Source organism: Tamandua tetradactyla, chromosome 21, assembly GCF_023851605.1.
Source record: "Tamandua tetradactyla isolate mTamTet1 chromosome 21, mTamTet1.pri, whole genome shotgun sequence".
In the NCBI taxonomy this organism is placed as follows: domain Eukaryota; kingdom Metazoa; phylum Chordata; class Mammalia; order Pilosa; family Myrmecophagidae; genus Tamandua; species Tamandua tetradactyla.
In genome coordinates, this window is record NC_135347.1 from 57636432 (window position 1) to 57663541 (window position 27110).

The window sequence follows — 27110 nt, forward strand, 5'->3', positions numbered from 1 at the left end:
TGGAAGGAGAACTATGGTCTATACATAAAATGGACTACCGAGAGGCTGTAAGAAGGAATGAAGTTGTGAAGCATGCGACTAGGTGAATGAACCTTAAGAGGCTGTATGATGAATGAAATGTCAGGAACAAAAAGACAAGTATTATCATGTCTCAATCATATGGACTGTATTAGTTAGGGTTCTCTAGAGAAACAGAACCAACAGGGAACACTTGCAAATATAAAATTTATGTAAGTGTCTCACGTGACCGTAGGAACGCAGAGTCCAAAATCCACAGGGCAGGCTGCGAAGCCGATGACTCCAATGGATGGCCTGGACGAACTCCACAGGAGAGGCTCACCAGCCAAAGCAGGAATGCAACCTGTCTCCTCTGAGTCCTCCTTAAAAGGCTTCCCATGATTGGATTTAGCATCACTAATTGCAGAAGGCACTCCCCTTTGGCTGATTACAAATGGAATCAGCTGTGGATGTAGCTGACGTGATCATGACCTAATCCTATGAAATGTCCTCATTGCAACAGACAGGCCAGCGCTTGCCCAATCAGATGAACAGGTACCACAACTTGGCCAAGTTGACACCTGTCCCTAACCATGACATGGACTAACTGTCATATAAAAACTCAGTGAACTGAAGAAGAGAACATGGGTTATCAGGTTGGGGCCTATTGTAAAGAGTCCTAGATTGTAAGCTCTTACAGCAGGAGCTGTAACTATTAATTCTAAATTATGAGATACTGAATTGTTTGTATATAACCATGATCTCTCCCAGAAATTTCAGGTGTATATGTGACACCTGAGACTCAGAGTTAGCGCTCTGAAGCTATACAAGTCAGCAGTACCCCATACAGGAACTGTTTAAAAAGTTGAAAAAGTGATCAGACATTGAGTAGAGACATCAGTGAAGCTGATCTGGATAGGACTAAGGTGTATCAGAAAACTTGGTAAAGGATGATATCATCCACATTTTAAAACCTCAACTTCTGTATGAGACTAAAGGGATAAGTGTTTATTTGGTTCAAAATTTTTATTTTGTGTAGTGCGTTTCCTAATTTAACTTGTATGGTCAGTTTAGTTGAACACCATTAAGTACATGGAGTCTGAAATAGGGTGTGAGATTTTGTTGGTTTGTCCAGGTTAGTTTCGTCCCCGGATAAATCCTAGAGTGATTTGGGCAGTGAATAAAGAAGTATTTGTAAAGTCCCCTTGGGGGAATGGGGAGAAAGGAGGGAATATTCAGCTTCCCTATTTCTCATATTCTCTCAAGCAGTTAGGACAACCAAATCAATAGACTGAGCCCTTGATCTTGGGGTTTGTCCCTATGAAACTTATTCCTGCAGAGCATAGGCTAAGCCTACTTAAAATTAGACCTAAGAGTCACCCCCAAAGAACTTCTTTTGTTGCTCACATGTGGCCTCTCTCTCTAAGCCAACTGACCAGGTGAACTCACTGCTCTGCCTCTGTGTAGGACATGATTCCCAGGGGTGTAACTCTCCCTAGTAGTGTGGGGCAGAAGCCTGGGATAAGCCAGGACCTGGCATCAAGAGATTGAGAAAGACTTCTTGACTAAAAGAGGGAACAGAAATGAGACAAAATAACATTTCAGTGGCTGAGATATTTCAGAGTCAAAGGGTTATCCTGGAGGTTATTCTCATGCATTATTTAGATAGCCCTTTTTAGTTTATGGTATATTGGAGTGGCTGGAGGAAAGTACCTGAAGCAATCAGCTGTGTTCCAGTAAGTAGCCTTGATTCTTGAAGACGATTCTATAAAGATATAATATTTATGCTGTAACTGTGATTGTGAAAACCGTGCGTCTGATGCTCCTTTTATCTAGGGTATGGACAGATGAGTAAAAATAATGGATAATAAATAAATAAATAAATGATGGGGGGAACAAAGGGTAAAATAAATTGGGTAGATGGAAACACTAGTGGTCAATGCGAAGGAGGAGTAAGGTGTATGGTATGTATGAGGTTGTTTTTTTTCCCTTTATTTATTTTTCTGGAGTGCTGCAAATGTTCTAAAAAATGATCATGGTAATGAATACACAACTATTTGATGCTATTGTTAGCCATCGATTGTACACCATATATAGAATTTACATGTGTGGATATTTCTCAGTTAAAAAAGATATTTATAAAGCATATGGAACAGTGCCTGACATACATAGTAAGCTCTCTGTCTAAGTGTTTGTTAAGTAAAGTTAAAGATTGGAAGGAGTAGGAGCAGTATTGGAGAAGTTTTGTAGTAGAGTATAACCTGTTTGGAGTCATGGACTCCTTGGAAATTAATGAAAAAAATGGAGAGCCTTTCCTCAGAAAGATGAACCTATGCACAAAATTTGACTGTTTCCAGAGGATTAAAATATCGTAACTTCTATGAATGAATGTCAGTTTAAGAACATGATTCTATAAGAATGTTAACTATGTGCACAAGTCCAAGTTTATAATGTTGATTTATAGTATGCAACTGGACAGAAAGTGGGAGGAGAGAGTGAATGCATTAGTTGGAAACTATCTAATTATTTGTGCCATGCAGTTTTCTTGAAAAGTGGTGTGATGTTTCAAGTTTATTTTTTGAGGAGGGAGCTCTTGGTAGTGGGATTATTCATAACTAGAGGTTATATTTAGAAGAAACTCTATTATTTCCAGTTTTGAGGAACTAATGGTAAGATCTCTATTAAAGAATTTGATCCAGTGGAGGAGGAGATGTTCATGGAAGTGAAATTATTTCTTGGGACTGGGTAGCTCAAAACTAAAAAATATGAGAGCTCTTTGGAATACACCAAGTTAAGTTTCTGCAGTGATTCTCATCTAATCTGTATGGAAAGTATATTTTAAAGACCTTTCTGGAATGTTTCCTTTATTTTAGGCAGTGGTATAAGGGTGACTTATGTGCACTGGCATTTAAAGTTCTCCATGACAAGCAGCGTGGACCACTGGTTTTTATGCGCATTTACTCTGGCACAATGAAATCCCAGTTAGCCATCCATAATGTTAATGGAAACTGCATGTAAGTAGAACTTTAGATTATTTTGTCAAACTGCACTCATTTCTTAAAAAATACTTTAAATAATATAAATCATGGTTTTATAGGGAGAGAGTAAGTCGTCTGCTTTTGCCATTTGCTGATCAACATGTAGAAATCCCTTCACTGACTGCTGGTAATATTGCTTTGGCTGTTGGACTTAAACACGTAAGTGACCAAATGGTTTTTCTGGGACATAACAGTTTAAGTGTTAAATTAAAAAGTAGGTATTTTGTAATAGCAAGATACCCATAAACAATCCACATGCCCATCAATAGTAGTATAATGAATATTGTGACATATTCATCGTCGTATAGCTTATAAGTATAATGTAAAGAAAGAAGAAAAAGTTATGAAAAAATACAAACAAAATAGATTATATTCATATAAAGTTCAAATCCAAATAGTATAGCAAATATACTGTTTATGGTTACATATATATATTTTAAGTTAATATAAAATATTATGATATTTGCATTTAGGTTTTTCCCCTACCTTGATCATTGCAGACAATTTGTTCTAACCTTATAACTGGTCAGGTAATAGCTGAAGATATTTTGACATTGAAGACTCAGAGAGGACAAGGATTTTTGTGTATTTTGTTCATTGCTCTGTCTTCCATGCCTTGATCTGTGCGTTACATAGTAGGTACTCTGTAAACACTTATTTGTAGAATGAATGGGTAAAAATACTTGATGCTGTACATGTTTTTGGTGAGTTAAAAGTAAATATGTTTCACTTATGTATGAATGAAATCAAATAGTTTTCTCTTTAAACTTTGGTACATTGTTACTTTTAATATTTTTAACTCTTTGTGGTTAATTGCAAGTTTCAAGATCCTTTAGTAGCAAATTTCCCATAGTCTGGATATTGGGCTTCTAGCATTGAAGTGTCTCCTCTGTCCATCCAAAGCAGGAGCTACTTGTACACATTTGAAGGAACTACACAAATACTATTGCTTCAGAAGGACTATTTTTATAGAGGTGGAAATGGTCACAAAGTTCATAATATAAAAGTTTGAGAATGAAATTACAGTTTTAACTCTGGCAGCGTTGGACTTAATTCCCGGGGATGAGCCTGACCTTGGCACCGTTTGATTGATAATGCCTACCTTACCAAAATGGGGAAAAGAAATGTAACAAAATAAGGTATCAGTGGTTGAGAGAGTGTAGGGTTGAAAGGTTATCCTGGAGGCTATCTTTACCTAGATATTGCTGATAACCATGGTTTGTGAAACCCCAACCAAAACCATTCCTGCCAACCCTAAAGAACACCTAGGGCTCTAACTGAAACTCTGTAAAAGTTTCGTGAACTGTGTTTACTTTCCTGAAACCCATTCTCTCCAGAGAGTTCCTGGGCTAGATAAGGCCTGCAACCCGGAGAGGCCAGCCTCTCCAAGAATATCAGCTAATTCCATCCCCACCTGTCCTATATTATCAGCAGTTCTTTTTCATATGAAAAAGTTAGAAAGGGCATAGCCCAAAGATCTTTACAGAGGGGTAGAGGGATCAGAGGAGAAGGAGGAGTTATAACAGAGAAGATAGGATTTAACAAATAAGTATGACTGCTGAGTCACTATGTTGATATTTCTTGTAGTCTCCAGTGTTTGGGAGTAGCTAGATGGAAAGAGCTGAAACTGAAATCTGTTCTCTAACTGTTTGTTGGAGTGTACTTTTAAAATTATTGCTTTTTCTTTCTTTTTTTTTTTTTTGGTATATATGTTACATTCACAAGAAAACCTTAAAAAATACCTGTATCTATAAGCAAGCTTTCAATTCTATGTGGTCAAGGTTATTCTGGTTAATTAAATATTTTAGTTAATAAAGAATTTTCTGTAAAACAGTAATAAGCAAATTCTTACTGGATTTCTACATATACTGTCTTGACATGATGAAAAATTTAGAGAGAAACATTTGTTTGCCAAATGAGTTTTGGTTTTGTATTGTTTGTGTGTGTGTTTAGTATTTTCTCTTTTTACTAGAATTTATCTGAGCAATATTTTGGAGAATTGTTATGCTTTGGAAATTAGATTAGCTTTACTTGTGCGAAATATACAGAACTTTGTAAATTTATCTCTCTTTTATGTTCTAATGAAAAGAACAAGTGTCATGTTAAAATTTTTCTTATTTTGTGGTTCTTGATGGGGGTTGAATGCTTGCTGACAGCTTGTTTTGTTCTAAGCCATTTTGTTTGCCTTGCAGACTGCCACTGGAGACACTATTGTCTCATCCAAGTCCTCTGCATTAGCTGCAGCTCGTCTAGCTGAAAGGGAGGGAGACAAGAAGCACAGGCAAAACAGTGAAGTAGAGAGACTATTATTGGCTGGAGTAGAGATTCCAGAGCCTGTTTTCTTCTGTACTATAGAACCTCCTTCTGTGGCCAAGCAGCCAGGTACAAGTAGTATTGGTGTATCAAGTAATTAGTGCTCTAATAATTTATATTTGAATAATTGTAGCATTCTGAAAATATTTATGTTAATAAGCATTTCTTATGATTTGTCCTGTTTTTCTTTTTTAATGGTATGATTTTTACAGAGTCCTTTCATTTTTGTCTTTTATTACATCTTGACTGCTTTTCTCATATTTCCTCCTTCTGAACACTTTATTTATGGTGCTATTTCAAATAATTTATCTCAGGGCCACTCTTCTAGATATATTTAGATTGGACAATAACCTATTTGGTCCTCACCATCATGTATAAAAATGCTACTTTTTCTCATCTTCTAGCTCACCTATAGAACACAGTGTAGATATTTATATATTGTCTAATGTCAAAATTCTTCAGTGTCTCCTCATTTACATATAGGGCAAAGCTAAACTCCTTAGTGTATGGTATATATAGCCTGTGATTCCAGCTGTATCATATGCAATTAGGTTTCAATACATAATAGAGAAACTGCCCAAATAACAATTGCTTTAGTAAGAAGTTTATTTGTCTTTCAAGAAAACAAAGCTGAGAGAAGGGGCCAAGATGGCGGCTTGGTAAGGTGTGCGCGTTTTAGTTCGTCCTCCAGAGTAACTACTAAATAACCAGAAACAATACCGAGCAGCTCCTGGAGCCATAACAGACCGGACACGCAGCGTGCCCGAGTCTGGACCAGCTGGACCGGCTGCGAGTCTCCGCGGCGGTAAGTTCCCCGAGCCGTGCGCACTTTCCCAAGCCGCGGCGGCCGGCGCCCGGCGCCCCTCCCTCATGGGCAGCTTCCCGGACTGGCTGCAAGGCTCCAGAACAGCGAGTTCCCCAAGCCATGGTGACCGGCGCCCCTCCCCAACAGGCAGCTCCCTGGACCAGCTGCGAGTCTCGGAGCAGCAAGTTCCCCAAGCCATGGCGGCCGGCGCCCCTCCTGGACAGGTGGCTTCCTGGAGGGAAAGGAGGGACTCTCCAGTAGTAGCAGGGACTGAGTCCAACCAAACACCAATAGTGGCATTAATGAACAAATTCTGACTACTGAAAATAGGCCCCCAGCTCAGGCGAAACTGATTGGGGCGGAAGTCGCCTATTGGGCTGGCTGGAAGGGATGAAAGGGGATGAAACAGCCTTCTGCGGCTGTTTATATGGAGGCTTGGTTGCCTATGGACTCAGTGCTGGGATTACACACGCTGCAACTGCCTTAAAAGCAGAAACAGACTGCTTTCAGGGCTCTCTACCACCTAAACCTTCCCCACGGGAGTGGTGAAACGCAACTCAGGTGGAATCCCTCTCTCAAGGAATTCAGATCCCAGGGCTTCGCAATTTGAAGCCATTAAAACCAGCCTACAACCTTTCCTCTGTCTCCACCACGCCCCCAGCAGGGAGAGCCTTCCAAAGTTAAAGGAGCCACAACATATTTTGCTGGTGGGACCCGCAGATAGACAAGCGCCACATACTGGGCAGAATAAGAAAAACAGAGGCCAGAGAATTCACAGGAAAGTCTTTCAACCTGCTGGGTCTCACACTCAGGGAAAACTGACGCAGGTGATCCCTTCCCCTGGAAAGGAGGCCAGTTTAGTCCGGGAAAACCCTGCTGGAGTCTGTAATACCTATGTAGACCCTCCTAAGGGTTGGGAGGGAAAAGGTACCTTACAAGCAGGACAAGAAACAAGAAAATAAGAACTGAAAATTTACCCTCTGTTAAACAAAACTTAAGCTAGAGGCCCAGAAAAAGCTGAATTGAAGGTCAATGAACAGATAGACAACAAACTCATCTAGCAAGAAAACCCTAGGTAAGATAAGTGAAAGCAATCTCCAGAAGAAACTAATTAAGGTAATTAAATGTCCAGACGCCAGCAAAAATTAACAAATCACACCAGGAAAATTGAAGTTATGGCCCAGTCAAAGGAACAAACCAATAGTTCAAATGAGATATAGGAGCTGAGACAACTAATTCTGAATATACGAACAGAAATGGAAAACCTCTTCAAAAACCAAATCAATAAATCGAGGGAGGACATGAAGAAGGCAAGGAATGAACAAAAAGAAGAAATGGAAAGTCTGAAAAAACAAATCACAGAACTTATGGGAATGAAAGATACAGTAGAAGAGATGAAAAAAACAATGGATACCTACAATGGTAGATTTCAAGAGACAGAGGTTAGAATTAGTGAACTGGAGGATGGAACATCTGAAATCCAAAAAGAAACAGAAACTATAGGGAAAAGAATGGAAAAATTTGAGCAGGGACTCAGGGAATTGAATGATAATATGAAGTGTGCAAATATACTTATTGTGGGTGTCCCAAAAGGAGAAGAGAAGGGAAAAGGAGGAGAAAAACTAATGGAAGGAATTATCACTGAAAATTTCCCAGCTCTTATGAAAGACCTAAAATTATAGATCCAAGAAGTGCAGCGCACCCCAAAGAGAATAGATCCAAATAGACATTTTCCAAGACATTTACTAGTCAGAATGTCAGAGGTCAAAGAGAAACAGAGGATCTTGAAAGCAGCAAGAGAAAAACAATCCATCACATACAAGGGAAACCCAATAAGACTATGTGTAGATTTCTCAACAGAAACCATGGAAGCTAGAAGACAGTGGGATGATATATTTAAATTACTAAAAGAGAAAAACTGCCAACCAAGACTTCTATATCCAGCAAAATTATCCTTCAAAAATGAGGGAGAAATTAAAACATTTTCAGACAAAAAGTCACTGAGAGAATTTGTGACCAAGAGACCAGCTCTGCAAGAAATACTAAAGGGAGCACTAGAGACAGATACGAAAAGACAGAAGAGAGAGGCGTGGAGAAGAGTGTAGAAAGAAGGAAAATTAGATATGATATATAAAATACAAAAGGTAAAATGGTAGAGGAAAGTACTACCCAAACAGTAATAACACTAAATGTTAATGGACTGAACTCCCCAATCAAAAGACATAGACTGGCAGAATGGATTAAAAAACAGGATCCTTCTGTGTGCTGTCTACAGGATACACATCTTAGACCCAAAGATAAGCATAGGTTGAAAGTGAAAGGTTGGGAAAAGATATTTCATGCAAATAACAACCAGAAAAGAGCAGGAGTAGCTATACTAATATCCAACAAATTAGACTTCAAATGTAAAACAGTTAAAAGAGACAAAAAAGGAGACTATCTACTAATAAAAGGAACAATTCAACAAGAAGACGTAACAATCATAAATATTTATGCACCGAACCAGAATGCCCCAAAATACGTGAGCAATACACTGCAAATACTGAAAAGGGAAAGAGACACATCTACTGTAATAGTTGGAGACTTCAGTTCCCGACTCTCATCAATGGACAGAACATCTAGACAGAGGATCAATAAAGAAACAGAAAATTTGAATATTATAATAAATGAGCTAGACTTAACAGACATTTATAGGACATTACACCCCACAACAGCAGGATACACCTTTTTCTCAAGCGCTCATGGATCATTCTCAAAGATAGACCATATGCTGGGTCACAAAGCAAGTCTCAACAAATTTAAAAAGATTGAAATCATACACAACACTTTCTCAGATCATAAAGGAATGAAGTTGGAAATCAATAATAGGCAGAGTGCCAGAAAATTCACAAATACGTGGAGGCTCAGCAACACACTCTTAAACAACCAGTGGGTCAAGGAAGAAATTACAAGGGAAATTAGTAAATATCTCAGGGCGAATGAAAATGAAAACCTAAAATATCAAAATCTATGGGACACAGCAAAGGCATGCTAAGAGGGAAATTTATTGCCCTAAATGCCTATATCAAAAAAGAAGAAAGGGCAAAAATTCGGGAATTAACTGTCCACTTGGAAGAACTGGAAAAAGAACAGCAAAATAGCCCCAAAGCAAGCAAAAGGAAAGAAATAACAAAGTTTAGAGCAGAAATAAATGAAATTGAGAACATGAAAACAAGAGAGAAAATCAATAAGACCATAAGTTGGTTCTATGAGAAAATCAACAAGATTTATGGGCCCTTAGCAAGATTGACAAAAAGAAGAAGAGAGAGGACGCAAATAAATAAAATCAGAAATGGAAGAGGAGACATAACCTCTGACCTCACAGAAATAAAGGAGGTAATAACAGGATACTATGAACAACTTTATGCTAATAAATACAACAATGTAGATGAAATGGACAAATTCCTAGAAAGGCATGAACAACCAACTTTGACTCAAGAAGAAATAGATGACCTCAACAAACCTATCACAAGTAAAGAAATTGAATCAGTCATTCAAAAGCTTCCCAAAAAGAAAAGTCCAGGACCAGACGGCTTCACATGTGAATTCTACCAAACATTCCAGAAAGAATTAGTACCAACCCTGCTCAAACTCTTCAAAAAAATTGAAGTGGAGGGAAAGCCAACATCACCCTCATACCAAAACCAGGCAAAGATATTACAAAAAAAAAAACTACACACCAATCTCTCTAATGAATATAGATGCAAAATTCCTCAACAAAATTCTAGCAAATCGAATCGAACAACACATTAAAAGGATTATACATCATGACCAAGTAGGATTCATCCCAGGTATGCAAGGATGGTTCAACATAAGAAAATCAATTAATGTAATACACCATATCAACAAATCAAAGCAGAAAAATCACATGATCATCTCAATTGATGCAGAGAAGGCATTTGACAAGATTCAACATCCTTTCCTGTTGAAAACACTTCAAAGGATATGAATACAAGGGAACTTCCTTAAAATGATAAAGGGAATATATGAAAAACCCACAGCTAATATCATCCTCAATGGGGAAAAATTGAAAACTTTCCCCCTAAGATCAGGAACAAGACAAGGATGTTCACTATCACCACTATTATTCAACATCGTGTTGGAAGTTCTAGCCAGAGCAATTAGACAAGAAAAAGAAATACAAGGCATCAAAATTGGAAAGGAAGAAGTAAAACTATCACTGTTTGCAGACGATATGATACTATATGTCGAAAACCTGGAAAAATCCACAACAAAACTACTAGAGCTAATAAATGAGTACAGCAAAGTAGCAGGTTACAAGATCAACATTCAAAAATCTGTAGCATTTCTATACACTAGCAATGAACAAGCTGAGGGGGAAATCAAGAGAAGAATTCCATTTACAATTGCAACTAAAAGAATAAAATACTTAGGAATAAATTTAACTAAAGAGACAAAAGACCTATACAAAGAAAACTACAAAAAACTGTTAAAAGAAATCACAGAAGACCTAAATAGATGGAATGGCATATCGTGTTCATGGATTGGAAGACTCAATACAGTAAAGATGTCAATTCTACCTAAATTGATTTACAGATTCAACGCAATACCAATCAAAATCCCAACAACTTATTTTTCAGAAATAGAAAAACCAATAAGCAAATTTATCTGGAAGGGCAGGGTGCCCTGAATCGCTAAAAGTATCTTGAGGAAAAACAACGAAGCTGGAGGTCTCACGCTGCCGGACTTTAAGGCATATTATGAAGCCACAGTGATCAAAACAGCATGGTACTGGCATAAAGATAGATATATCGACCAATGGAATCGAATAGAGTGCTCAGGTATAGACCCTCTCATCTATGGACATTTGATCTTTGATAAGGCAGTCAAGCCAACTCACCTGGGACAGAACAGTCTCTTCAATAAATGGTGCCTAGAGAACTGGATATCCATATGCAAAAGAATGAAAGAGGACCCATATCTCACACCCTATACAAAAGTTAATTCAAAATGGATCAAAGATCTAAACATTAGGTCTAAGACCATAAAACAGTTAGAGGAAAATGTAGGGAGATATCTTATTAAACTTACAATTGGAGGCGGTTTTATGGACCTTAAACCTAAAGCAAGAGCACTGAAGAAAGAAATAAATAAATGGGAGCTCCTCAAAATTAAACACTTTTGTGCATCAAAGAACTTCATCAAGAAAGTAGAAAGACAGCCTACACAATGGGAGACAGTATTTGGAAACGACATATCAGGTAAAGGTCTAGTATCCAGAATTTATAAAGAGATTATTCAACTCAACAACAAAAAGACAGCCAACCCAATTCCAAAATGGGAAAAAGACTTGAACAGACAACTCTCAGAAGAGGAAATACAAATGGCCAAAAGGCACATGAAGAGATGCTCAATGTCCCTGGCCATTAGAGAAATGCAAATCAAAACCACAATGAGATATCATCTCACACCCACCAGAATGGCCATTATCAACAAAACAGAAAATGACAAGTGCTGGAGAGGATGTGAAGAAATCCTCTTATCCACTGTTGGTGGGAATGTCAAATGGTGCAACCACTGTGGAAGGCAGTTTGGCGGTTCCTCAAAAAGCTGCATATAGAATTGCCATATGACCCAACAATACCATTGCTAGGTATCTACTCAGAGGACTTAAGGGCAAAGACACAAATGGACATTTGCACACCAGTGTTTATAGCAGCATTATTTACAATTGCAAAGAGGTGGAAACAGCCAAAATGTCCATCAACAGACAAGTGGCTAAACAAACTGTGGTATATACATACGATGGAATATTATGCAGCTTTAAGACAGAATAAACTTATGAAGTACCTTGAGAACATTATGCTAAGTGAGACTAGCCAAAAACTAAAGGACAAATACTATATGGTCTCACTGATATGAACTGACATTAGTGAGTAAACTTGGAATATGTCATTGGTAACAGAGACCATCAGGAGATAGAAATAGGGTAAGATAGTGGGTAACTGGAGCTGAAGGGATACAGACTATGCAACAGGACTGGATACAAAAAGTCAGAAATGAACAGCACAATACTACCTAATTGTAATGTAATTATGTTAAACATTGAATGAAGCTGCATGTGAGGTATAGTTTTTTTTTCTCTTTATTTTCTATTATCGTTTTATTTTTTTTTCTGTTGTCTTTTTATTTCTTTTTCTAAATCGATGCAAATGTACTAAGAAATGATGAATATGCAACTATGTGATGATATTAAGAATTACTGATTGTATATGTAGAATGGAATGATTTCTAAATGTTTTGTTAGTTAATTTTTTTTAATTAATAAAAAGAAAAAAAGAAAACAGAGCCTTGCGTTTGTAGCTGAGGGCTGAGAAGATGACTCCATAATGTCATCAGGCACTCGGGCGCCTGCCTTTCTGCTTGGCTCTTCTCAATGCTCAACTCCTGTCTTCAGTCACCTCATGATGGCCGCTGGAGCCTTGGGCACTCTTGCTGGGTTTGTTACAGCGGAAAGGGGTAAAGACGTGGGGTCGGGTGGCCAGAGAAGATGTGCCCCTACCCTTTTAGGAGGCTTCCTATGTTAACCTACCCATCGTTGTTCAAGACATAGACCTATAGCCACCAAGATTCAAGGGAGTTTGGGAAATGCAGTCTTTCAGATAGGTAGCTGCAGAAGAGATTTATAGGCTATTAGCAGTCTTTTTCATACCAGCCATCTTGCCTAGCCTCACTTCTTGAAAGTTCTTCCTCCTTTTTGCTAAATGCTCTTCTTTTATCCAGATAATATTAAAAGCAGGTTAATTATCCATGTTTTACATTCCCTTAATAAAGTAGTTTTGATTTCCTGAAATGCTGTGTTCTTTCTGCGTTGCCATTTCTTTTCACCTGTTCTGTCTGCATTATAATGGTATCCCCTAAACCTGTCTGTTTGTCCTTCCTTTGGGTCTCAGCTCAAACATGACCTCTTTATTAGGCCTTTACCACATTCCTACATTTAGACTGTTTATGTTCATACCTTCTAGTTCTAGAGGTGGCATTAGAAGCCATTTTATCTCTGTAAAACAAGTGGTACTCACAGAGTATAGATAAAACAGATAAAATCTTTTTTTCCTCTACATGGCTTCTTGAGGGCCCACTGGAAAAGAAAAAGGAAAATTCCTAACCTACTAAGAGCTGCAGTTCCTTACCTTTCCAGATTGGGTTCACTGAATGCCAGCAGAAAAGAAATCTGAGTACAGATGTAAAACAGCACTCAGTACTAAAGAAAATAGGATCTTTTATTTTCTAGTTGGTGAAAGAAAAGTATTTTGTTAAAATGGGTGTAGCAGCTTTCTTTTGCATTAGGATGCCCTGAATCCCGCTAGGTACAGTGTTGACTGATGGAGAAAGATCAGATGATATGAATCTGGCTGCCCAATTACATCAAAGCTAGTTAAATCAAGAGTGGCCGGACACTTAAGGTCAGGGGCTGCCCAAACAAAGTAACCTATGAATTTCCTTAAATATATTTGAAAATCAGTTTATATTTCCAACATAATATGGGCACTTAATTCAGGTTGCAGAATTGCAATTAAGTTGCACCAGCCCAGTTTTAGATTCAAATCCTCAAGCCTATAATTTAAGAGAAGTTTGGTGACCAAGGAAAGTCTTATTAATGAACATTAGCTTGGAGGGTCTAGGCCCCAGAAAGGAAGGGACTTCCCAGAAATCTCTTAGCCTTTCAAACATTTTCATATTCTTTTTTAGGTGCTTGATTGTACTTGTCCCATTCTTCTATTATAGGACTTGATAACCTGTGCTACAATGCTATAAATGTTTTTACAGAAATAAACTCCCTAAAGAATATTCTTTATAAATATTTTTAACAAATATGCTTAATTTACAATAAAATTTAATACTATTTTTTTTATTCCAAAAGCCATATGGTACCACAATCATTGTTGCTCTCTGATTATCTGTAAGTGCTTAAATATATTATCTAAAACGTTGTGAATACACATCTCTTGGAGAGCTTGTTAAAGTGCAGACTCTGGTTGAGTGCATCTGGGTCTTAAGATGCTACCTTTTACCAGGTTCCAGATGATGCCTATGCTCCTGGTCCTTAGACATGCCTCTGTGTATCAGGAGCCTAGAACGGCACCATCCAACAGAAATACAATGTGAGCCACATATGTAATTTTAAATTTTCTTGTACTTCTTACTTTTTATAAAATAAGAAGAAAAGGTGAGATTAATTTTGATAATTTATTTTATTTTATCCAGTATATCAAAATACTATCAGTATTGAGATATTTTGCATTCTTAGTTTTCATATTAAGTCACTGAAACCTTGTGTGTATTTTACACTTATGGCATATTTCACTTTAGACTAGTAATAGGTACAGATGACTAGTGGCTATACTGGAAAGCACTGGTCTAAAAGGTCTAGTTTATATACCTAAGAACACTTGAATATGTGACTGATAATGTTAGCTTATTAATCCATTGCTCAGCTCTTCATGACATTTTGTGCCTGTGAAACTTCTAACATCTTTTTTTCTATTTAAAGAGAGAAAGTAGACTTATCACTTGATTGTATTAAAATATCACTTTACTTTTAATGGCATATTTGATGCAAATGATGTATCCTCATTTCCTCTATGACTATGATTATTTCATAGTCATAAGATGCACCATAGCATCTTTCGGTAGGAACTTCTTTATTCAGCATGTACTTTTAGCTGCCTTTTGCCAGTTTCTAATGTTTCTAAAGGGGTTTTTGCTTTAGAAACACAGGCAATGTTAGTAAGCTCTTGGAGTGATGATCTTTATAAATCATCATCAGATCATGTTACTGTCCTGCTTAAAACCCTCCAGTGTCTTCCCAGTATGAATCCAAACTCCTCCCCAAGGCCTTCGAGATCGTTCATACATCTCCCTCTTTAACTCATTCTTCCCTTCCCCTTGCCCACCAATTTCCTGCCACACTGGCTTTCTTGCTCTTTTTCCAAGATCGAACTGTTTTTTGCTCAGCTTTTCTTTCTGCCTGGAATGCCATTTCTGCAGGATTTTGTTTATAGGTTCTTTCTTTATTGTTTGTGACTTAAAATCATCTTTGATAAGCCTTCCCAGGTCGCCCAATCTCAAGTAGGCTCCTATCACTATCACAGCTCCTTGTTTTATTCTTTACAAAATATTTATAACTGTCTGAAGTTTTCTCTTTTGCTTGTTCATCTGTTTTTAGCAATAGAATGAAGGCCTCTAAGAGCAGGAAATTTGTCGGTGTTATTAGCTGCAGTCACAGCGCTTAGAAAGGGCTGGAATACAGAGCGCACTCAGATACTTTGTTGAATGAGTGAATGATTTCATAAATTATCTAAAAAATGAAATGTGAAGCTAACAGTTGTCTGTACCATAGATTTGGATCATGCATTGAAGTGCCTTCAGCGTGAAGATCCCAGTTTGAAAGTGAGGCTAGATCCTGACTCTGGACAAGTAAGCTTATTATTTCTTAACCCCAGAAACCTTTCATAATAGCAGTTTTTGTGTATGTGTCAGTGCATAGATCTAAAACATTGATTGCACTGTCCAATTGAAAGAAAAAAGTTCTTTTTTGTTTTTCTCATTTCTGATTATTTATATTGACTGTCAAGTTAGACAAACATATTCTCCTAATTCCTTAATATAATTGCACTTTACTTACATAAACAACTCCCTAACATGTTCAGCCCTCCAGAAGACAGCTTTCTCTGAAAATTTGAGATAAGTTTCAACCCCAAGACAAACCATTAAGCCTTTCATACAAAGGCCATAGAAGCATTCTAGCAGGATGATGGGTGGGTACTTTTAGTGGCAGACATACACTCATAAATGCGTGAGAAGTGATAAATTGCAGCCTAACAATATGGGAGGAGATAGAGTTTCAGAGTAGGTACAGAACTGTTCTGTAAACACCTAGGAGAATGGTTGGTCTTGCTTCATCAAGAAAAGGTTGTCATTTTGCATCCTCTTTTTAGGAAGACAAGGTAGAGTTTATATAGCATTTTTTCTCTTGATTTTTTTATTTTGTTTTTCTTATTTTTTGTTTGTTTCCTTTTTACTTTATTTTATTTTTAATTTAATTTAATATATTTTTGTATGCTATATGGTGGGGGCCACATTTCAGTCTTTTTCCATGTGACTCTCCCATTATTGCAGCCCATTTGTTGAATTTGAGGATGGGGGAGGCAAGTACATAGACCGAGAATCAAACCCGGGTTTCCCACATAACAGATGAGAATTCTACCACTGAACTACCCTTGACCCCCCTATATAATGTTTTTGAAAGGATCTCTTTAAAAATTAAAATTTTATCTTTAAAAGAGATAATATAATATAGCTAATCTGGAAAATATAGGATACTTTATTTTCCTAACACACCAAACATATGAAGCAGTGATTTAGTTTACTTGAAACTGAAGGCTACAGTAACAGTAATTTAAAAATTTTTTATTTTAGAATCCTTTATTTTTTTATTTGTAAAATTCTACAACTTTGTTACCCCAATAACTTACTCTTGAAACTTTTTATTGAAGTATAGCAGTCATACAAGTAGTTCATTTCTAACTGATTTATTATTCCAATCAGAAAAGCCAAAAATAGTATTTATAGCACAGGAGCAAAAAACAAAACCAAGGGGAAAAGAAATTTGGTTTGTAATTTATGAAAAATACCTTAAATGTGTACTGTTATCATATCTTTGATAGTATTTTGTGATAAATGTTTTTCCTAATCTTTGTTTTACTTTCTTCCTCTTTTAACCAGACTATCCTATGTGGAATGGGAGAGTTACATATTGAGATTATTCACGATCGAATCAAAAGGGAATATGGACTAGAGACCTATCTAGGACCGCTCCAGGTGGCATACAGAGAGACCATCCTAAACTCAGTTTGTGCCACAGGTAAAAGTTAAACATTTAGTACTTGCTGTATTTGTTTACCCTTTTTCTTTTCTCTCTCTCTCCAGGACATGTTTTCTGGATCTGTTAGCTTGCTTAAAGCAGGGTTCATAGTTTCTAGTGTCTTCCATCAGAGGAAACAGTTTTTTGGTTTGGCTTTTGTTTTTTCTTGTTTGTTTTTTGCATGGCACACACCGAGAATCGAACCCATGGTCTGCCCTGTCTTTTATTTTTTAGGATGCTTTTGTTTAAAACACAGAAAGCTCTATTCCATTACCACCCATAGCATCTACTGGATGAATTACTCATCAAGGAAATGTACTTTTCAGTGGTCATGGCATAGAACAAGCCACTGAAGTAGATGGCTCATCCCAGTCCTTACTATCAGAATGTATAAGCATTTGAATCAATTTGTTGTTTTTACTGTATAAAGTGTGTGGCAGATTGGTTCCTCTATTTAATAAATACAGTAATCCTGTGCTGATGGTATTCTTGAGAAAGGATAGCTTTTGTATTTGTATTCCAGAATACAAGAATTGATGATATTTCTATGTATGATAGTTTCAATTTAGCTCTCTTAAGTGAGAGAACAAAACAACAGTTATTGCTGCTCACCCCCAAGGGTGCGAAAAATGTACATGAAAAAACATTAGAGGAGAGATGTTTAGGATACTAGGTGCTTTTAAACATACCAGGATTTGTGAAAAATCTGAGCTGGTTGGAACATAATGGAAATTCCCAGAAGAAATGGGAATTCCCAGAAGAAATTCCCAGAAGAAATATAGGGCACACTATATTAGATTTCATAGTCTGAGAGTCATTTATCTTCTTGGGCTTTAGAAAGCAGTAGTCTCACCCTTTTCAAGGCCTACACAGCCCACCTCTCTCTGAATGTAACCCTGGGGAATACTGGGGAGATCATCTTTTTCTCACCCCACCCTCTCCAAGCATCAGGGCTGTACCCAGGCTCTCTGCGATCTCCAGGACACATGCTCAACCCTTCCAGAGAAATGCAGGGGCAGCCAGGCTTTCAACCAAGAAGTGTGCTCCACCCTATCCACGGCCTTAGAAGGCACAACTTGCGCACTGCATAAAGGTGGAAGGCCCACCACACTCTGCCTTTGGGACAGACTCACCCATTCCAAGTACTTGGTTTGGTTGGGTCTGCTCTCCTGGTCCCAAGTTTCTTGACTTCAGACCTTAGCCTCCATGGTTCTGCCTCTGAAGACATTTTGCCTTCACTTTTTCCCTATTCAGAGTCTTTTAGTCCAGATTGGCAGCAGTTCCATTTCTACAGATCCGACAACACTCTTGTTGGCTTTCTGTGTAGTAGGCAAGGATCATACCCATCAGACAAAAGGAATTTCCACAAATCTTTTCTGGATAGCTCCGTCTCCAGTCTTGGCTTTTTCTGAAGTGTCTGACTGGTTCCACATTTGGTTAAATCATCTTGTGGGGCACTATTCTCTGGGGTCTCTCTTTCTGGAAGCTCAGAATTTTCCAGAATATCAATTTCTGGTTTCTTTATACCCAAGAGTTCAATTCTCAGTTTATCTCTTTTTTATTGCATATCATATAAGCTACAAGGAGAAAATAGGCTTCACTTTCTATATTTAATTTGGAAATGTCTTCTGCAAAATATCCAAGTTCATGGCTTTTAAAATCTGCCTTCCGTCTAAAATCAGTGGTCAATTTGATAAATTCTCTGCAACTTTAAAACAAGGGTTGTCTTCCTTCCAGTTTGCAATAGCATATGCTTCATTTCTGTCTAAGGCCTTTTCAGAGGTATTTTTGGAGTCCACTTTTCTACCAAAAGTCTCTTCAGAGCATTCTAGGTCTTCTCCATCAAGCTCCTCACAACTCTTGCAAAATCTTCCCCTTATCCATTTAAAAAGCTGTTCCAACATGTTTGATGTTGGCAAACCACAGCAGCACCTTTCTCTTGGTACCAAAATCTGATCTGCTTCACAAGCTGTCGGAATGTGATTGTGTTAGTTAGATTCAGTTGTCAATTTGGCCAGGTGAGCATACCTAGTTTTGTTGCTGCGTACACAAGCCAATGGACCGTGAACCTCATCTGTTGCTAATTACATCTGCAGTCAGCTAGGAGGCGTGTCTGCTGCAATGAGTGACGTTTGACTTAATTGGCTGGTGCTTAAATGAGAGAACACTATGTAGCACAGCCTAAGCAGCTCAGCATTCCTCATCTCAGCACTTGCAGCTCAGCCCAGGCCTTTGGAGATGCAGAGAGAAGTCACCCCGTGGAAAGTTGTTGGAATCCAGGGGCCTGGAGAGAAGACCAGCAGAGACCATCCTGTGCCTTCCACATAAGAAAGAACCTCAGTGGAAAGTTAGCTGCCTTTCCTCTGAAGAACTAACAAAATAAATCCCCTTTTATTAAAAGCCAATCCGTCTCTGGTGTGTCGCATTCTGGCAGCTAGCAAACCAGAACAATGATATACCAGAAACAATGATTTTCACAAAGGGGAATTTATTAAGTTACAAGTTTACAACTCTAAGGCCGTGAAAATGTCCAATTTAAAGCAAGACTATAAAAATGGCCAATCCGAGGCATTCAGGAAAAGGTACTTTGGTTCAAGAGGGCCATTGCTTTTCAGCTGGGAAGGCACATAGTGAGATATGCTAGCTTTCTCTTCAGCAGCTTCTCTGGAGCTCTGTCCATTCTGTTTGCTCTGTCAGTTCTGTTAGCTCTGGTTGCTTTTTCCAAAATGGTTCCCTCTTAAAGGGTTCCACTGAGTAACCTCACCTTGAATGGATAGAGATACATCTCTATGAAAACCGTCTAATCAGAAGTTACCACCCACAACTGGGTGGATTAAGACATGGCTTTTATGGGGCATACAACAGATTCAAACCAGCACAGTCCACCTCCATCCATTATGGATTGCTGTCACTGCCGCCATAGATACCAGTGTGCAAATGTCCATTCGTCAACAACACACTCTTAATCAGTGTGTCAAAGAAGAAACTGCAAAACAAATTAGTAAACATCTCAAGACAAATGAAAGAGAGAACAGAACAAATTAATACTTACGGGATACAACAAAGGGAGTACTGACAGGGAAATATATAGCCCTAAATAGCTACATTAAAAAGAAAGAAGGAACTAAAATCAAAACTAGCTATACACCTGGAGAGACTAGAAAAACACCAGCAAATTATTCCCAAAGCAAGGAGAAGGAAAGATTAGAACAGAAATAAATGAAAAAAAGGAAGAAAACAGTAGAAGGGATCAATGAAACCAAAAGTTGGTTCTTCAAGAGAATCAATACAATTGACAGACGCTTAACTGGAGTGACAAAGTAAAAAGAAAATACAAATAAATAAAATCAGGAATGAGAGGGTGGACATTACTACTGACTCCATGAAATATAAAAAAGATAAGAGTGTAATATGAATGACTGTATGCCAACAAATGACATTAGATGAAATGTACAAGTTGCTAGAAACATGTGAAAAAACCTACACTGTCTGTAGAGCAAATAGAAGACCTCCTACCAGCCAATCACAAGGAAAGAGATTGTTTTAGTTATAAGAAACCTCCCAATAAAGAAAAGCCCAGGACCAGGTGGTTTCCCAGGTAAATTCTCCCTATCACTCCAGGAAAAATTACTATCACTTTTGCTCAAACTCTTCACAAAAGTTGAAGAGGAGGGAATACTATCTGTGTTGGTTTGAGACTGTTACGTATCCCAGAAAAGCCATTCTGTTTTAATCCTATCTTGTGTGTGCAAAGTCATTGTGGATGGCATCTTTTGATTAGGTTATTTCCATGGAGATGCGACCCACTAAACTGGGTAGGACCTTTGATTAGATTTTTCCATGGAGGTGTGACTGCACGCATTCAAGGTAGGTCTTAATTGTCTTTAAAAGAGCTCATGGAGAGAGAGAGAGCATGCTTGGAACCAACATGGAGAGCAGAGAAATGAAACTAACACATAGATGCTTGAAGATGCTGAGAGAGCCGACAAAGAGAACAGACACCCTTTTGGAGATGCTTGGAGACAGACGGAAGCTCAGTGAGGAGGCCACTAGAGCCAGGTGCCTTCCCATCTGACAGAAGTATCCTGGATGCCAGCTACCTTTCCTCCGAGAAGGTATTCTCATGTTGATGCCTCAGTTTGGACATATTTGTAGCCTCGGAAACTGTAAACTTGCAACTTAATAAATCCCCTTTATAAAAGCCAATCCATTACTGGTATATTGCATTCCAGCAGAGTTAGCGAACTGAACACAACCTAACTCATTCTATGAAGCTAACATCACCCTAATAACAAAACTAGATAAAGATGCTACAAGAGAAGAAAATTACAGATCAGTCTCTCTAATAAGCATAGATGCAAAATCCTCAAGATATGCTTGCAAATTAAATCCATCAGTGCATTGAAAGAATCATACCCCATAATCAAGTGGGTTTTATTCCCAGTATGGAAGTGTATGTCACCACAAGAAAATCAAGCACTATAATACACCACATTCACAAATTGAAAGGGGAAAACCAGAGCATATCAATTGACTCAGGAAAAGTATCTGGAACCATCCAGCATCTTTTCTTAATAAAAATACTTTGAAAGATAGAAATAGAAGGAAACTTCCTCAAAATGATAAAGGACGTTATGTGAAAAACCTAAGCTAACGTCATACTCAGTAGTGAAAGACTGAAAGCTTTTTCTTAAAGATTATGAACAAGACAAGGATGCCTACTATTACTACTCTTATTCAATGTTTGTGCTGGAAGTTCTGGCTGGAGCAGTTAGGCAAGAAAAAGACAAAAGGTATCCACAGAGAAGAAGAAATAAAACTTTCACTATTTGCAAGTGACATTCTATATTTAGAACATCCTGAAAAATGTATGACAAAATTGGAAGAGCTAATAAATGAGTTCAGCAGAGTGGTGGGGTACAAGATCAATGTGTGAAAATCTGTAGTGTTTGTATACACTAGTACTGAGCACTGTTAGGAGAAAATCAAGAAAAATTTCCATTTGCAGTAGCAACTGGAAGAATCAAATATCTAGGAATAAATTTAAACAAAAAAGTAAAGGAACTGTATTCAGAAAACTATAAAACATTGCTAAAATAAATCCACAAAGACCTGAATAAATGGAAGGACAGCCTTTGTTCATGGATTGGAAGATTAAATGTAGTTAGAATGGCAGTTCTACCCAAATTGATGTAAAGATTCAGTGCAATCCTGCTAAAATTCCAATAGCCAGCTTTACAGAAATGAAAAGCCAATTATAAAATTTATTCAGAAAGACAAATCATTCTTAATAGCCAAAAATGTCTTGAAAAGAAGAACAAAGTTGAAGAAGTCACATTGCCTGATTTTTAAAGCATATTGCAAAGCTACAGTCGTCAAAACAGCATGGAACTGGCCTAAAGACATACATATTGATCAACAGAGCCTAATTGAGACTTCAGAAATAGAACCACATATATATGTTCCACTGATTTTCAACAAGGAAGCCAAGTCCACTCAACTGAGACAGAATAGTCTCTTCAACAAATGATGCTGGCAGAACTGGATATCCATATCCAAAAGAGTGGAGTTATACAGAGAAGGTAGGGTTTAACAATCAAGTTTGATTGTTGAATCATATCATATTGATATTTCTTTTAGTTTCCAGTATCTTAGAGCAGCTAGAAGTAAAAACCTAAAATTGTGGACTTGTAATCCATACCAAACTCTGAAATCTGTTCTACAACTAATTTTTGCGATGTACTTTGCAATTTATTGCTTTTTTGTATATACGTTATTTTTTTTCACACTTAAAAAAAAGTCAATTATGATGATAAAATATTTATTCCTTCTAGCCTCCAGTATTCTGGAGCAGCTAGAAGGAAAAATCTGAGAGGATGGAATGGTAGCCCATGACAAACTCTGGGATCTGTCCTGTAACTACTTGTTGAAGAGTGCTTTGAAAACTACTGCTTTTTTCTTTCTTTGCTTTGCATATATGTTATGTTATACAATTAAAAAAAAAAGTTAAAAAAAAAAAGCTAGCTATATAAAGATAGGAAGAATGGAACAAATATGGCATTCCTTGGTTGGTGTACATAATCTGAACTCTTTGGAATTACACTTTAAGCAGGGAGAAGTTTGAGAAGGTGCTATGGTTCTGTAAGAAACTGAGAACTATTTTTGCTTTGTTTTAATTTGAGTTCTGCAATGCAATAAAAATACTGCATTAGGAAAGAAAGTTAGCTAAGCAATTATGAAGAATTGTAGACTATAATCTTTAGTTTTGAATTTAGGGCATGAGTCACTGCTTTATATGATCACTCATGTAAATACTGCATAGTTTTAATTTTTGTAAAATATTAGTAGTTGGTAACAGCTCTTGATTATTAGCAAATGAGGGATACTCATTCTTAAAAACATTTCATAGTATTTTGAGAAAAAATATAAACGTTAAGTCATAATATAGTACTGGAAGGATATACAGAACAATAGATTGTGGTTTGGCAGGGAAGAAGCCTTTTAATTTTCATTAGATGTCCTTTTATACTCTTTAAATGTTTTACCATTTAATGTATTCTTTAAAGTTTTGTAATTAAAAAATTTTGAGTTGAGGTTTTTCAAGAAGTTTAAAAGTATAATCTGCATATCATAAAACTAGTATGATTGTCTTGCCTCAACACATTAACACTATAGCAATGTTAACAGGTGATTCAGAGCAGGCTGTGAACAATGATAAACATGGAAACAGACAGTTTCTTGGTAGAACTTCTATTTACTCTGATTTCTTATACTTGCGCCATTGTTAATATATTCCCCTGTTGAAATGTCTGAGATCTTGAACTGGTTGATTATAATTTCGCCAATTTAGTACATTGTCACTTTTCTAAAACAATATCTTTGAGGTCCTTTACTCAATTTCTTTGATTATAGATACCCTAGATAGAACTTTAGGAGACAAACGACATTTTGTGACTGTAGAACTGGAAGCAAGGCCACTTGAAATATCTTCTATTATGCCAGTTATTAAGTATGATGAAAATGTTAGTGAAGACCTTTTGAAGGCGTCCCAAGAGGCTCTTGAAAGTGGAATTCACAGTGCATGCCTCCAAGGTAAGGTATTAAAAAATAATAATAAGTATTAGTATCATTCTTAACTATTTAACCACTCCTCATATTATGGATTATTTCTGCTTTAGTCTCACTTCAGTGTTAGTGTTTTCTCCTATTTCTTTATTGTCATTTCTCCATTACCCCTCACTGCATGTTGAAGTCCTATTGCCATGCAATTTTTTTTCCCTTGCCTAGGACCATTGCTTGGATTCCCAATTCAAGATGTAGCGATTACTTTACATTCACTGATAGTTCATCCTGGTACCTCCACAACTATGATCTCTGCCTGTGTCTCAAGATGCGTAAAAAAGGTATCAAACTATCCTAACTCTTTTTGCTTTTAAGTGATTCTATTGAGATATATTGCCACTGATCTCACAGACATCTGTGAGAATTCAGCAGGAATTCTTACCATGGAGAATTTTTTCTCAGCGACCAAAGTTTTATTCAAAAGAGGATCTTAGGAATTATGGCACAGCAAATTGCTATTGAAACATCCTCTATTTTTGACAGAAACATTTCCTTAAGTAGCATCTCTGCTTTCTCCATCCCCACATGTTTTAGTTTGTTAATGCTGCTGGAAGTGCAGTGCACCAGAAATGGGTTGGCTTTTATAAACGAAATGTGTTAAGTTACAGGTTTATTGTTCTAAGACAATAAAAATGTCCAAACTAAGGCATCCAGAGTAATATATCTTGACTCACGATAGGCCAATCTGGGAAGGCACGTGGCTGGCATCTGCTGGTCCTTTGCCTTTAGTTTCAAATAGTTATCCAGGGGTAATTTCTTTATGCATCTCCAGATGTCTGTCTGTGTTAGCTCTGAGCTTTTTCCAAAATGATTCCCTCTTAAAGGGCTCCAGTAAACAGATTAAGACTCACTTTAAATGGACGGAGATACATTTCCATGGAAACTACCTAATCTAAAGGTCCCGCCCACAAATGGGTGGTCACATCTACCTGGAAATATCCTAATTGAAAGGTCCCACCCTAAACAATAGGTCTGCCTCCACAGGATTGGATTAGGAGAAAGAACATGGCTTTTCTGGGATACGTAACAGTTTCAAACTAGCATGGCACATAAACATCAGCAGTGAGCTTGACATGTTCAAGGAGAGGACTGATCTGAGCTTAGCTTGAACCTAGTTGGACTGTAATCCAAAGAACTTTAAAGAGCCAATATTCATTCCAGCTTTGGAGCTCCTATTTATTGTAAAAAGATTGATAAAGGGTCACAGAAACCAGATTAGTCCCACCTGTTGAATAACAGATTCCAGGTAAGCATTTTTCCATCTAAAAGCATCAAGCATTAAGGTCTTTTGGCAGTGGACCTGGGGGGCTGTCTCTAAGTGGCATGAACCCTCTGCTTCCTGCCCTAGTAACATACTAGTGCTGGACTAACTGCTAGGGCATGGTGTGTTGCATGCTAATTCTGTACATTCTTTTTTGTTAGAGAAGTTGTGAATTTACAGAAAAATCATGCAAAAAAGTTCTGAGTTCCCGTATACCACCCTATTATTAACTCCTTGCATTGTGTGGTACATTTGTCACAACTGATGAAAGCACTTTTATAAATGAACTGTTAATTGTACTCCCTGGTTTTCTTTAGGGTTCACTGTGCTGTTTTAACTTTTTTATTTTAATATATAAAATATAAAATTTCTTTTTTATCCACATTCATATATTTAATCCAGTGCTGTTACTTATGGTCACTATGTTGTGCTACCATGACCACCAGCCATTACTAAAAGTTTTTCATCATCCCAAATAAAAATTCTGTACCTTTAAACATTAACTCCCAATTCCATATCATCATCCCATCCCTAGTACCTATACTTATAGATTCTGACTCTTTTAGTTTGCTTAGTCTAATTATTTCATACCAGTGAGATCATACAATATTTTTCCTTTTGTTTATGGCTTATTTCACTCAACATGATGTCTTCAAGTTCATCCATATTGTCACATATATCAAAGCTTCATTCCTGTTTATGACTGAATAATATTCCATGTGTGTATATACATTTTATCTATTCATCAATTGATGGACACTTGAGTTGCTTCCATCTTTTGGCAATTATCAACAATGTTGCAATGGACATTGGTGTACAAGTATCTGTTCAAGTCCCTGCTTTTCAAGTCTTTTGGGTATATACCTAGAAATATTGCCAGGTCATATGGTAACTCTGTGTTTAATTTTCTGACTACCTACCAAACTGTCTTTCACAGAGGCACACAATTTTACAATTCCACAACAATGAGTGTTCCTATTTCTCCACATTTGCTCCAACACTTTAATTTTCTGTTTTTTTTTTTAAATAGCCATGCTAGTGGATATGAAATGGTATCGCATTATGGTTTTTCATTTCTCTAATAACCAGTGGTGTTGAACATCTCTTTCATGTGCTTTTTGAACATAGTCAAAAGTATATCTTCTTGGGAGAAATGTCTATTCAAGTTTCTTTGCCCATTATTAAATTGGGTAATTTGTCTTTTTGTTGTTGATATTAAACCCTCATCAGATATGTGGTTTCTGAATATTTTCTTGTATTGTGTAGATTGTCATTTTGCTTTCATGATAAAATCTGTTCGTGTAGGGCAGACCACGGTGGCTCAGCAGGAAGAGCTATTGCCTGTAATGCCAGAGACCTGGGTTTGATTCCCAGTGCTTGCCAATGTGAAAAAAAAAAAAAACCCTTTGGTGTACAATGTTTTTCATTTTGATGAAGTCCCATTTATCTATTTTCTTTCATTGCATGTCCTTTGGGTATAAAGTCTAACAAACCATTGCCTAACACAAGGTCCAGAAAATGCTTCCCTATATTTTCTTCTAAGAGTTTTTATACCTGGTTTTTACATTTAGGCCATTGATCCATTTGGAGTTGATTTTTGAATATAGTGTTAGGTAGGGATCCACCTTCATTCTTTTGCAAATGGAGATC

At 37.2% G+C, this 27110-nt stretch overlaps 1 protein-coding gene across 5 annotated transcripts in view; it reads left to right on the forward strand.

Moving 5' to 3' along the window:
- Nucleotides 1-27110, forward strand: part of GFM2 (GTP dependent ribosome recycling factor mitochondrial 2) — a 70366-nt gene that overhangs the window by 25000 nt on the left and 18256 nt on the right. For all 5 annotated transcript variants that reach the window (XM_077139456.1, XM_077139453.1, XM_077139454.1 and 2 more), the window contains 7 exons: nt 2871-3011; nt 3095-3194; nt 5228-5417; nt 15554-15630; nt 16939-17077; nt 23990-24169; nt 24365-24480. In XM_077139456.1, the coding sequence (XP_076995571.1) occupies nt 2871-3011; nt 3095-3194; nt 5228-5417; nt 15554-15630; nt 16939-17077; nt 23990-24169; nt 24365-24480 (943 nt within the window). The remainder of the gene's footprint in view (nt 1-2870; nt 3012-3094; nt 3195-5227; nt 5418-15553; nt 15631-16938; nt 17078-23989; nt 24170-24364; nt 24481-27110) is intronic.